This window comes from Ixodes scapularis, unplaced genomic scaffold (genome assembly GCF_016920785.2).
Source record: "Ixodes scapularis isolate PalLabHiFi unplaced genomic scaffold, ASM1692078v2 PGA_scaffold12__126_contigs__length_90152505, whole genome shotgun sequence".
Classification (NCBI taxonomy): domain Eukaryota; kingdom Metazoa; phylum Arthropoda; class Arachnida; order Ixodida; family Ixodidae; genus Ixodes; species Ixodes scapularis.
This window is the reverse complement of record NW_024609838.1, coordinates 86,669,998-86,684,201: the sequence shown is the minus strand read 5'-3', so window position 1 is coordinate 86,684,201 and position 14,204 is coordinate 86,669,998. Positions and strand designations below refer to the sequence as shown.

General features: G+C 46.5%; 1 protein-coding gene across 1 annotated transcript in view; it reads right to left on the bottom strand.

The window, feature by feature from the left end:
* The window catches only part of LOC8032550, a 141,506-nt gene extending 133,508 nt beyond the window's left edge, over positions 1–7,998 (bottom strand). Inside the window, exon 1 of the mRNA XM_040502761.2 lies at positions 7,929–7,998. Within this exon, the coding sequence (XP_040358695.2) occupies positions 7,929–7,998 (70 nt within the window). The remainder of the gene's footprint in view (positions 1–7,928) is intronic.
* Positions 7,999–14,204: the final 6,206 nt, after the last annotated feature.

Sequence of the window (14,204 nt, the reverse complement as noted above, 5' to 3'; positions counted from 1 at the left end):
AGACACAAGGGTGACCGAAAAGGACTGCTGACTACGAATGAAATTCACTAAGCCGAGCTGTATTGGATTCGAAGAGTACAACGGGCATCATTCCAACAAGAAATTAAGTGCACGTAGCGAGCTCAAAAACTACCTATGGAATCAAAACTGAAGGACATGCCTTTGTCCGTCGATCGGGAGGGCCTGCTACGCGCCACTGGTCGACTACAACACTGCAACGCATCCTATACGCCTCGCAAGTGGGCTCATTTTCGTCTTTTGCGCATGAGAAAGGAAGTAGCGGTGACGTCAGAACGCCGAACCCTGATTGGCTGATCGCGACCCCCTATCTCGGCGTCGTCTGCTCCTTTGCAACTTCGTCTGCTCGCAACGTCGTCTGCGTCTGTCTTACCTTTCCTGCGACTTTCAGAAGTGCAGGTCTTTACAAGCCAGCTCGACTTCGCCTTTCAGAGAGGGCAGACGAAATAACTTGAGCGGTACGTTGTTTTTGTCTAACAACTAGCAGACGCGCACTAAGGAGGGAAGTCCAAGGACTCACTGGCGAGGTGTCCTGAGGCGCCGAGGTTTGTTTGCTAAGAACCGAGCGTGTGTCCGCAAGTTCTCTCCCAAATACTTTTTCGCTCCTTTCGTGTGCGGCGAGAGGTTGGCGCAGTTAACGTCGTCTGCTTTACGTCTGCTAGTCAAAGCGATGGCTGCTTTACCTTTCCTGCGTCTGTCGGCGAGATTCACCGCTTTTTCACCGGCGAGAGTCACCGTTGCCTCGGGAAACAAGGAGATAACAAGAGGAAGAAATTGACCTTTTAATCTAAAATTGAGGTCGGCGATCAAAGTATAACACGGGAAGGGTTCACAAGGGTCGCGCGGGCATATTCCATTCAGCACGTCAGCCGGTCGTGGGCAGACGGTCGCCGAGTCGCGGAGTGCCTGCTAGGCCTAACTGCCGAAGCTCGCTTGGTCGCGTTCGGTGGAATCGTGGCCGTTGAAGCTTTTCCCGGGTGTTTTGTGGATCCAGCGTTCTTGTTCGTCGTGGTCTGTTTCAAGTACTTTTTACTTTTTTCTTGCTGCTTGAAGTCGGGACGCGTGAAAAGCGCACGCAGAAAAATAAACATCCGTGGGTCGTCGCGACCGCGACGCTGTCGGCCATGCTGATTTGATCGTAAGAAGTGCGTAAGACGGCTTCGGAGCTGTCGTAGGATTTCGTCGTAACCTGCGCAAAACTTACGAAAATTTCGTTTCGTGAATACGAATTTGTTCTTAAGTTTTGTCTTGCGCACATTTTTGGCGTAAGATCGTTTCGTGACTGGCCTCTGCACTTTCGAACGTCGCAGGAAAGGTAAGACATACGCAGACGACGTTGCGAGCAGACGACGTTGCGAAGGAGCAGACGACGCTCAGATAGGGGGTCGCGATCAGCCAATCAGGGCTCGGCGTCCTGACGTCACCGCTACCCCCTGCGCAAGAAGCAGACGAACTTGCCCTCCGCATAGCGAGCGACATCCAATTGTTCTACCAAAAGAACACCGATAGTGCCGGCTTATCGTGCTTCAAGAACACCATAACGTCCAGAAGTTCTTCTATATATATACATATATATATATATATAAATATATATATATATATATATATATATATATATATATATATATATATATATATATATATAACGGGCATGGTGGCGGGAGGCCGAAGGCGTGGGTATAAAACTGAGAAGAAAAAAACCCTTAGTGAAAAACAGCAACAACGGACGATTTAATCTTCGACGTTTCGGCCAAAGTCCGGCCTTTGTCTTCCTGACGAAGGCCGGACTCCGGCCGAAACGTCGAAGATTAAATCGTCCGTTGTTGCTGTTTTTCACTACGGGTTTTTTCTTCTCAGTTTTATATATATATATATATATATATATATTACTTATACGTTACATGTCAGGGTTCAAAGTAAAAGAAAGATATCTCCGATATTTTAATTCTTCTGAGCAATGTTCTATGCCATTAGCTAGCTTTTTAGAGCGAAGTATATTCTCTGTCTTTTTAGCAAAAGGGCAAAATTCACTTTTCAGTGCAACCAATATAAACAAATACCAAACATTGCGCAACCAGCCTTGCTAGTTGTCAGTTTGTCCGCGTCAATGCCATGTCTCAGACACGACGTTAGTTTTCGACAAGAAGCTTGCTAACGTCACGCATTCAAAATCGGGACACACAGAATCGCAAAGAAGCGTCGAAAGTGCCGGTTCTTTACCTTTGTTCTGTTTGTCCCTGTTCGCGCACTGTTCGTCGGCTTTAAAACGCCTATGCTTCGAGGCGCCTTAGAGGTGCAGTGAAGTGATTTTTGAGGTCGTCTTTTTATGGTGGTAACGCGATCTACGTTCCCAACCCCCCCCCCCCCCCCCCACACACACACACAAAAAAAAAAAAACTATCATGTTTGGATTCTGTTTTTTTGGGTAAAACAATGTTCAAAGGTCGCGGACACGCCCTTTATCGGGGCTAATTCTTCGAATAAAATGGTCCACGAAGGCGCGCGCGCACGAATGGATCAACGGAGTGGTTTCGGATCCCAAGCAGTCCCAAGCTGCCGCTGCATAGAAAGAACTACTTTTCAGCTGCTGTTTTATTTACGGCTGCGCGTGATGGACATTCGCAATTTGACGCCGTTGTAACTACAGGGTGAAACAAGGAGACGCCAGGCTCTTTAAAGCGACCGGAAAATTTGGTTTCCTAACCTATCGCGCTACGACTTTGTGCAGCGTTGCCCACAGATGGTGCTTTTTTTTTTGTGTGTGTAAAATTTGCGAAGAGCGAACTTACCTGAGGAAAAAGTAAAGAAAGAAAAAGGTTTAGCTCCTATGGAAACGCAGCGACGCCACCAGTCTGCAAACAACACGGCGCCGTTTCGCACGGGAGACAAGAGATGGCGCAACAAACACCGCCAACGAACGAGCATACGGCGCCGAGAGCAGGTCTTTTCAGCAGACGATCGTTTCGACTCAAAAGCGGCGCGCATTCCGCAGGCGGCGACAGTCGCAGAAACAAAAAAGACAGGCGCGGTAACAGCAAGGAACTGCAGTTCCTTGTCTGCTAAACGGCCGGCTCTCGGCGTCGTCTGCTCGTTCGTTGGCGGCAGTTGGCGTCGCGACCGCTCGCGCCATCTCTTGTCTCCCGTGCGATACGGCGCCGTGTTGTTTGAAGACCGGTGGCGTCGCTGCGTTTCCATAGGAGCTAAGCCTTTTTCTTTCTTTACTTTTTCCTCGGGTAAGTTCGCTCTTTTCAAATTTTACAAAAAAAAATGCACCATCTGTGGGCAACACTGCACAAAGTCGTAGCGCGATAGGCTAAGAAACCGAATTTTCCGGTCGATTTAAAGAGCCTGGCGTCTCCTTGTTTCACCCTGTAGATATCCTCCGTCGAACAAGGCATTTTACACTCCAGCATCGACGAACGCAACGCGAGCCAGCGCTAACCGACGTCAGAACCGCGTCGACTCGCGCAGCGTATTTCCATTTTCCGTCGGTAAAATGATGCGATCGGTGGGTGTGGTCCGCCTGACTCGTGTGGTCATGCTTCGAAACAGCGATTTGGGGTAATAGTTAGCAGCTCAAAAAAAATATGATAGGGTAACGAGTGCACACCAGCGTTCATTTTCTCCGAAACGTCACACAAATTCGACGGAAGAACAAAAAATCACAATATCACGTTCGTTGAAGCTAGCCGCTTGGCAGGTTTGTCGGAGCCGTATGAAATCTGCTCCTGTAAGTCCGCCGGGATACATGGATGAAAATGATGCCCTCGATATTCCGCAGCGACCTCTTTCTCACAGATGGCCAGTCTGCTATTATCATAGCTAGCGTCTCACGCTGAGTCAAGGCACTAGGACGGAAGACAGCCTACGATGCCTACATTACCCAATGCAGGCATTCAAAATTCTAACGCACTTTACGCAGCCCATACCAACAATAATGGATTCAGTCCCATATTCATCTCATACCCCTACTATAGCTTACAAACTGAGAAACTCCAGTTGAATATTTCTGGCCGTCTAAATAGCAGACGTTTCATTGGGTTCGCCTTTCCCGTAGATTCGATGGCGCGTGTTGTTTCGATCGGGAACTGCTGCCGGTGCGCACGACTAGCACATTATCGCATATAGCACACACATTAGGCAATCTTTGATTCCGTTTATCGCTACCTTCGGCGCGTCTTTGATCTTCCAACTTTAGCCGCCACAATGTGCATGTTAGTCCCGAGGGTTTGTCCTACGAAGCGTCTCGAGGATCGCGCGTCGTCGAAGCAGTCCATGTCAACGCAAACACTCGTCCAGCCGATCGCACTTACGTTAAATATGCACACCAACACAGGAACCCGATAACAGCACACGACACACGGCAAGAACGATATGTTCAAATCGTAAAAATGAGCGTCTCACACACTTTGACTGACCCCGACGGCCACGACACCAAGATTCCCGAATGGGGCGCTCGCGCGGGGATTCTGCGAACGTAACCGTTGTCCGTGTGCGGAGTGTGCGGTTTGCCTTTCCGTCGTGAGCTATACGGACGCGCGCTGGGCTACGCTGAGCTACGCCGAGTTGCTCATGAGGCTGGAGTTTGCCGGCTCCCGTTCGCAGCCAGAGTTGTCCAACGCGATTACACAGGTGCGCTCGTCGACGTTACGACGCGGGAAGCCGACGCGCGACGGCCCGCGGCGGCTAAGTGGCGTACCCTATCGCCCGTTATAAAGATTACCATCGATATTTATCGATCCTTTTATCCATTCATCCGCCGGGGTCGGGTGAGCACATCACTGAGTCCGGCAAAAGGGAAGGAAAATTACAGTTCTCTGCTTTCGAAGCTAAATTTCGCTATAAGGTCTTTTGCACGAGTAATGCTTTGCGTCTTTGTCAAAGGATAATGCACAATGCGCCCAAAACTATGGACAATGATAACAATCGTAATCTCTATTGTTCCTGAACAAAAGAAGCGCAAGGGAAAAGAGTCCACATGAGTTTAGTAGGCTGTGAGATTAGTAGGCGCTATGGAATATGGAAGTAGTTGTAGTTATTAACTGACACCTGTTAAACAAGATAACTACAAAAACGTTTTTTTCAAAAAAACATATTAGGAGCTTTCAATGGCGATATTTTTACTTTCCCAAGCTTGTGTCGGTTTACCCAGAATTGTTAAGTCTGGAATACCGAGACTTAAAATTTTACAACACGCCATTTATTATATTTTAATTTAAAACAGCTATTAAGAAAACTTCCAATAAAAGTTATGCCGAAACCAGCATTCAAACTTTTAGTGTTGCGTAATTCGTAAGTTGAGCATGGAGTCGAAAAAACGCTGTATTTTTCGGGTGTCCTTTTAATGGCCTGAGGTTGATTACAATTTTTTAGAAACCATCAAACTTTTTGTAACCTATTGTAAACAAGTGGTGATGCTTCCCTGTTGCCCTATATTAAAACATATTACCGGAAGCGCTGCCAACTAGGTAGGCACCGCGCTCGTGGCCTAACGGTTATCGCGCGTGCCTTCCACGCAGAAAGCCAGGGTTCGATTCCGGCCAGCGGACTGCCCTTTTCAAGTTCGAGAACATTCTCGTCTGATAGAGTTCCGAATGTTCTCCGCATCGAAAGTTCTACGCCGTCAGATCCAGAAACCCACATGGGTACGGAATCCGCAGGGGGAGCGGAGTCAGTTTCGCCCCAGCGTTTAACTCTGCTGTCTCGCCGACTTCAACGCTCGCGACGCTTTGTTATTATCTTCTATTCCCTTTTTGTTTTGGGCACAAGTTCGCCCCATTAAACGTTTATTTCTTCCGGTTTATTTATTTGTTATTTTGGTCACCACCCGTGACAATATGAAGCTACGTTTTCAGTGTTCCCAGTAGAGCATCTCTTTGGGAGAACAAATTGGATAATAACTTTGCAAAGGTGTATCTTGATCGCGGCTTTCAATTGAACTTACTATTTCAGATCTGTCTATTAATCTGTCGAATCAATTCCGAAGCAAATGAAAGACTATGAAAATTTCGCCGGAGCTTCCCTCTAGTACGAGACGACGGGGCCCATTAAACAGCACCAAACACTGCGACGCAACGGTATTCTTTATCTTGTGCGTCTGCTTGAGTCAGTTACACTAACCTAGTGGCCATAAACTTGCATATTTGGTATGTGGCTTCGCGTTTGTACAATCAAGGAGTTAACTACACTCCTTGACTGTACAAAGATTATGGTCAAGGAGCTAACTATACTTCTTGGCTGTACAAGGAGTATAGACAAGGACTTTACTAGACTCTTTGACTGTACAGTGAATGCAGTCAAACAGTTGACAAAAGTCTCTCGTCGAATGTGTCGGCTTATGTTCTAAGATATATTGTCGCCAGGTTGTTTAGCCCTAGGTCTATTCGATGACGCATTCGTACGCATCTCGTTCAAAACAAAGTTTTGGCTGCGTAACTTCTAAGGTACGTTGTGATTGCCTGGACCTGAGCTGGTTGCTTATTCATGATTGTGAGGTTTGCCAGCTGAACGAAGGACGAAACATACAAGGTAGAGAGAGACAAGAAACAAACACATGCACTCTGCTGGACCAAGAACCATTTACTGATGTGATTCAGTAAATAGTTCCTCAGTAAATTATTAAATTCATTCAGTAAAAGGAATTCATTCAGTAAATTCATTCATTCAATAGTATAAAAAAGGTATTCAGCAGATGAAACTCGACGATGGAAAAGAAGAAATAACTCCGAGGACGATATCAACTCAAACATCCAATCCGTCTTTTTTCTACGCCCATGGTCCTCCTATGCTCAATTAAGGTTCAATTAGAAAGCTTTAGAATAGAAGGCTTCGATACTTTAGGTGCCCCGTTATACACCGTCTTCCAACTTTCACTGCGCTCTTGCACTTCGTTCGAGTTTAGGGGAGCGCGCTGCCTAAGCTGCGTGTCGATGAAACCATTAGAGCAGCGCCAAAAGCGCAACCTCACGGGGTTCGTGACCTTTCCGTGCTTGTGGCTAAACCAATCAATTGGGGTGCAAGCGGCGTGACCTTGCGCTTTCAATATGCCTCTTCGCTTCGCTTCTCTTCAAGCTATTAACTACGCTCTGACGCACGGCGAACTGGAGTATAATTGTTGTTAAGATTTGTTCCGCGCCCACTGGCGTCCTCGTCATCACCTTAAAGTCTGTTGCCGCCTAGACGTGTCTCAACATGCTACAGAGGAGGCTATGATGCGAGGCGAAGCGCATTAACGTTAGGAAATAAAATACGTTTTTATGCTTCTTAGACGAAGGGACAACCTTCGTGGCACCTGCTAACCTGACGGTACAAGTTCTAGGAAACAAATGGCGACATATGAGAGCAGCATACTCTCCGGGTTTTGACTTTCTTCCCACAGAATGGACTTCGTCATCCCTGCTGATAGTTATTACTTGGCCGTTGTCAGCGAAGGTGATGGCGACGGCTGGCCGGTGATTCTTAGGTCGTCCTGAACTAAGAATCACCGGCCAGCCCTCCCGAATTCAGAGTTAACGTGCTCAAAATATGAAAACGGAGTCTTGGTTAGCAGGTGCCGTGGGACAGATATCTCTCTTTGGCCTAAAAACGGACATCCTACAAGCATCAAAGAGGCAACGCTTCGCTAAGGGGCAGATTTTCTTTTTGCAATAACTAGAGATGGAAGTTGCAGACGACGTTTTGTTAAATAACTTAGCTTTCTTTTTTTTACTTCTAAAAGACTGCATGAAACGGATAACAAAATGGCGATTTGCTTTCATCGTGGAGTTTCCTGGGGGCTTTGTCTATCACCATTTTTTCTTTGGAAAGCTCCGTTGAATACCAGAAAGATCATGCCATGCAGTGGGCTAAACGCTTGCGCCCGCTCGTTTGTTACGTGTCCACTCCCTTCCTGGATGTCCAATCCCACGTACCTTCTACGAAGACCAGGATGACGGCCGCGAAGAAGACGGCCAGGGCAATCCGAATTGTCGTCGACTCCATGGCGCGTGCAAGACTGTAGTGACCGTCGCGATCGAGACCTCTAAGGTCCACAGAGGAACGCGGCAAGTCATTGCAGCCGGAAGCCCAGTCCGTTATCGCCAAGGAGACCGGACGCGGCAGCGGAACCGAGCGCTTGCCCCTCAAGCAGCATTATCGCCGGCAGGCAGTTCCGAGCTTTAGAAACACTCGGGCATAATTGGCCGCCGACGCCGCTGCTTTTTGATTCACCGGGTATATAGATTCGCGCGGTGACTTAGTCACTGAAACGTCTGCAGATCAGTGATGAGGGTAATTTTGTTTTGTTTTTTCGTTCCAGGAACTTTCATTTCTTTTGCTCATGTTCCGCTGCAGCATAAGCGAGATTGTAGTAAAGCCGCAGTCATACTGTTCGTATATCATGCAAAGGACACTGTGTTCGCTGTAGTCATGATAACATAATTATGTCCGTACACGCTTCAAGCATTTTTAAAAGCATGTTCGGTTCATACACGCGCATGTATGGTTCTATGCTGTCTGCAGACCGAGTTTCTCTGACCAATACGACAAGGCCGTGATGATACAAGTAACAATAAATTGAGCAGCCCCGTGTTAATCCGCAATACAGTCGCAGCGAGAGCTGCGACACGTCTTGATAAATTCGTCGGGCATCGTCGTCGCGTTCAAGCACCGTGGGGCGCGTGATTCTGAACGAATTAGACGTCTGTTGTGTTCCGATCGCTTTTGCTTTCTTCCAGTTTGTTCCGTACGTGTTTGTTTATCGTTTGCTGCGGTGCGCGTGAAAGCGCCTCTCCCGGAACGAGCTTTGGCATTAATAATGCTATGACAAAAGTTGGTTGTCTTTTATATTTTTTTTTCAGGAGTGCGTGCAGTGGGCATTGGGAACTACAAAAACCCGACGTATAGTGCGTCGTTAACGCTGTGGCGTAGCTAAACTCGGAGACTACTTCTCTTGGTAATGCGGTAGAAGGTACAGGCAGGCGTCCCCTCTCCCTTTTTGTGCCCTGATCAAATCTGTGCGCGGGCTCTTTTTGATCTCTCTGGAGATGCCAAGGAAAGTTGTCCCCGAGAACAGTCAGCTTACACACTTAACTTTTTTACACTCTTTAAGGGTGCTACAGCACCCTTTAGGGGTGCAGCAGGGGGTTTGCACCCTTCACTTAGCCGTCCAGCACCCTTTTTCTTGCAGGGTTAGCACCCCTCACGACGAGCGCGAGGGTGTATGAGCGCGAGCACCCTTCCGATTCATTGTGAGGGGTGCTAAAAGTTGGAAGGGTGTTGGAAGCGTGCTCAGTTATTCGGTCAAGGGTGTTCTTTATATTTAACAGCATAATTTAGAAAAAGAAGGAAGCGATAGATATCTGTATGTCGTCTTCAGTTTATATAACTGGGCTCAGCGTACATTAGATGAATTAATGAACCACAGTATATTTTTTTTATTCATTTTATTTTTATTTATGACTAATCAACCAAAATCCGTTACTCCGAAAATACGATTGTCATCTGTTTCAAATTACGACCAGCAAAAATAAAGCTCAATCAATCAATCAATCAACTAATATTTACTGCAGAGTTAAGGAAGAACCACTGGACTTCACGCTGGCATAGTTCAATAATAACAATAAAAATAAAATCATTTATTGTTTTTTGCAGTGCCCAGGGACATCCAATAGACCGATCCCACAGCTAGTTTGAGTACGCCACCGCTGCCGACATGCATCGTGGGAGCTGTAGTCTTTCTGCACATGCGACAACCCTGCTAGAGGTCTGCGCGAGCAGAGCACGAGGCGGCATGAGCTGTCTCGTGAATTGGCGCCTGCCTCCTACGAACTACAGCTATGGCGGAGTCACGCATGCGTGGAACGCTTGTTGAGATCGGTGTATTGGTCCTCTTGCTAGCGTAGTTCAACAGAACGTATAAACAGATATGCTTGCGCGCGCACACACACACATACACGCGCGCACGCGCGTACGCAAGCATGTACTCGCACAAACGCACGCAGACGCAGACGCACGCACAAACAACCACGCGGACGTATCCACACGCGCACACGAACACGGGCGCATGCACGCACACACGCACGCACGGAAGTGAATACGACAAACGAAACGTGCTTGAGCTATAGTTTCGGCTTCGTGTTGAAAAAGAAAACCTAAAGTTTAGATACAACCGAAGATAGACTAAATTTTTGTTAACTTTCTACAACATTATAGTGACACTATTAATAGTAATATAATACTTATTTGCTTAGTTTCGTTTTCAAAAAAAAAAGAAGAGCCTTTTGAAGACTGCGCAAGGACCATCGCTATTGCACTCAGCTGCCGTTGGCAGTGACCGTTTTGGGCAGGCTTCGAGGGTCGCTTCCTTTTTACGTTTTCGCAGATATTTTAGATATCTTCCTTACGAATAACGTGTTCAAGCATAGCAAGCGATGGCTGAGACCTGGGAGACGCTGCGTTACCAACGCAAGTTGCGGACAGTCCATCAACACTGCTGCAAACGCCGGTGAGCACTTCTGTGTCTGCGAACTGCGTCGCTGTTTCAAACTGTCGTGTACCATGGGCTTGCTAAGCTATGCTCGATTCTAACGATGCTTCTGGCCGGTGTTATTTCGCTATTTGAAAAGAGCGTACGTTGTTCAAAACCTATGGCTTGCTCCGCAGGGTGAGAGAGATTCGTGTGCGGCGGAGCCGAGAGGCTGTTCTGGGCGCCGTTCTGGGCGCCGTTCTACGACGTTCGTCCGACGACGCTTTTGCGGAGCGTTCAAGTGCAGTCTGACGGCAGTTCAAGCAATCACAGGTCATGCTAGTTCTGCCGTGTGGTCTCAACAGCCGCTCGCCACCGATTCGTTTCGTAAAGCGGGAGCGAGAAAAAACGTTACAAGAGCGAGCAGCATGATTTCTTGCCTATGCTTATGCCTGTGCCGCAGAGACGCGCGGTATCTTCGCGTATGCCGAAGCGGCACGCTTTCGAAGTTCACGATTGTGCGATGTAAGTAAAGTGAGTTTGGACGTCGCGTTTTTACGGGGCAGCGAAAGCCGCTACAAAAAGCGAAAAGCAAAAGTATGAAAAAATGCGAAAAGATCCTGAATATTCGATGGTGTTGAAAGGCTACCAACGTACCGACTCGCCCAGCTATTCCTTCTGTAAAAAAATGATAGCCAATAGTAATAAATGAAATAAATACCAACTTTTAATTGGTTATAAATCATGTGTAATTCATGCAGTACAGCCTTCCCTGCTCTGTTGCTTTCATGATATCAGGTAATGTGTAAATGTATAGGATAGTTCACAGGAACAATTTATGTCCGACCAATTATATTGTATGTTTTCTCTAAATGCTTGAAGTTATATAAAAAATGCTCATCGTAAATTAAGCCGCACCACTGAATGTACAATAGCTTGTGACTTTTATGTATGTTCCCAGCAAAAGAAAAAGATGCATTCAAAAAGGGCCAATTATTGCGTTTCCTCTCTGTTAAAGCTTTTTTCGGGTGCACTCAAAACTTGGGTGTCTACGTCTAAAAGAGTGGAATTGACATTTCCCGCAGGGCTGGCAGGCCTGACCCAGTTTGGCTGGCAGCTTGCAACCTATGGGAACCTGGGGAACTGAACCACAAAAGTGAGAGTGACGCCCACCCTGCACTTCCTCTACGATGGCACCATAAGGAAGAGGGAGCTGCCCCCAAAGTGAATGCAATGGCAGGTGGGTCGTTACAGTGAACCCTCATACAGATGATACCAAACAGAAAATCATTAAAAATGAATTATTATTAGAAACAAAGAACGGGAGTCGCACAGACAAGGAGGAGGAGATGAACACAGTGCTGTGTCATGTCCATATGCTCTGTTCCCATATTCTTCACAATTTATTTTTAATAATTGTCTACCAACTGGTCCAATCATCAGCACTGGCCAACAAGAGTATGCTGCTATTTTTTACTCTGCATTAACACTGTGCTTACAGTTAAATCCTACAGTAATGAACAAACAAAAAAGTGGGAGCAAGCCAGGCACGTAACCAAAATCTTGATTCGGCGGCACCCATGACAAAATGCTGTATGAGGGGGATGGGGGAGAAGAGGCCCCAGCAAAATGGAAGACTTTGGGGAGGGGGGGGGGGGGGAAGCGGAGAGGGGATGGGCTTTCGTTATCTTTTGAGTAGGACAGGCGCTGGCAGTGCCTCTGTGCTACTGGGAAAGCTGGAGTTCATATCCTTCAAATTAATTGGATCCAAAAAGCTATAATATGTATTAGCGGCTGAGAAACTGCCCTGGAGGAATGCTGGCAGAGGATAACAAAATTGAATGCACACACGACAGAACAATAATACAGAAAAACAAAACGGAAAGAATAACCCACTACCGATGGAGTTGCCATGCAGTTGCTTTCATTTTGTGCGTTGTGACGTCGTTGGGCTCCCTGAAGCAATTAGCAAGACATGTCAGTTTGTACTGGGCAAAAGACGATGAAGGAGCATTTTTTTTTTGTTGCTATTTATGACCTTCCATTTCAGCTTCTTCACATAAAAGGAATCCTTAGAATCCCTGTATTGGTGGTTTGGGTAACCTAGGCAATAAGGAGAGAATTATGTTACTACTGCATTATGTTTTAATTGAACAAGGCAGAACCAGCTTGTGCTGCAGTGGCGTCACATAATGCCGAATGCACGTGACTTGCGACGCATTGGCGATGCCTCATGAAGCAACTACGATGGGTCACACCCGCTATGTCATTTTTAAGGCAAAATTAATATTATAATCAGGGAGCTGCACCAGTTATCTATTAAGGTACTTTTTATTTAATATTGCAGATAAACAAGGAACATCTGAAGTTATAATTATAAAGTATGGAATCATTAAGCAACGAAAACATTAAATCATCAACACACCCGCCATGAAGCGGTGGAACAGGGGTCGCACCACAGTAGCTCTCAGCAGTAAAGGCGCACTTGAGCAGTTGTCACAGCTGTGCAGTGGCTGCGATTACACCTGTGTGATCGCAGGAAACTTTGCTTAGAACCAAGCTCCTTAATTTTGTGCAACAGGTGGTTATGGGACTAATGCAACAAATGCTCGCCAATCTGTGCCTTCGACTCGCCGGGCGCTGTAAGTAGGCATGCTCGGAACATTTGCGTGGTCTTGGTCGTCTTCTGTTGCCCCTGATACCGGCTGGAGGCAAGAGTCTTCGCCAGTGCGCTTTAGACGCTTACAAGAAGTATGTTTGTACAGCACTGCATCCAGCTCCACACTCCTTTTAGTACCCGAAGCTCCAACTTGGATGGACCTTGCAAATCATGTAGGCAAGCGCCGTGGAAGGCAAGCCCTCCACGGCGCCAAGGGCATGAAAACTGTAGGGAATTTCTACTAATCTTATACTGGAACGGTGCTACTATTTTTCAGACATCTTGGCAGTAGCGGCTACGATGATCGTGGTTTACAATCCCAAGGAAACCATGGCACTGTCACATCTGTTTGTTGGAGAGGAGGTAAGCTCTCAACTATCCTTTGTAGCATAGGTTGCAACATGTAACCTAGCGCTTTTATGAACTCCCTTGCGCATAATCTTTCTAAGCAAATGTTTAGGCAACATTGGGGCACATATGCAATTGTGAATGTATCCATCTTATTAAAGTTTTCCATTTTCTTTTTTTTTAATGGCAGCCAAGCATGCAGTACATTACAAATTAGCACCTTTCTTGCACAACAGATAGAGCCATGTTCCATGCTTCTACCTAGTTTAGCCTTCATCTAGATCATAGTTTAGCAAAGTTATGCAGTTGGAGGTGATGTTTAGAAGTTGCATGGTCTCAGGGGAGCCAATACGATGCTGATGGCACTGCTTCACATGTTTGACTACAATTTCGACAAACAAGCTTTCTAATCACTGCACGGCACACTCTTCTAGAAAGGTACAAAAGATCCAGTGGCTGTCTTTCCTGACACATTGATGGTTGGAAATATCATGGCCAAAAGTAGTTTCCACAAGATTTCTAACCATCTAAAGCAAAATATTTTGGCCAAAATGTACATAGGAGGTGAAGTAATTGCAGATCAGGAGATCTCACAAGGAGAATGTGGGCTCCTGTTGACTGATTCTGGCTTTTTTGCAATGAGCAAGCCAAAGCGACGTTTACGTCTCTATGTGGAACCAGACTTCTAGCTAGCATTGCCGAAATTTTACTAATCGCAGAGATAATGCAGGTGTC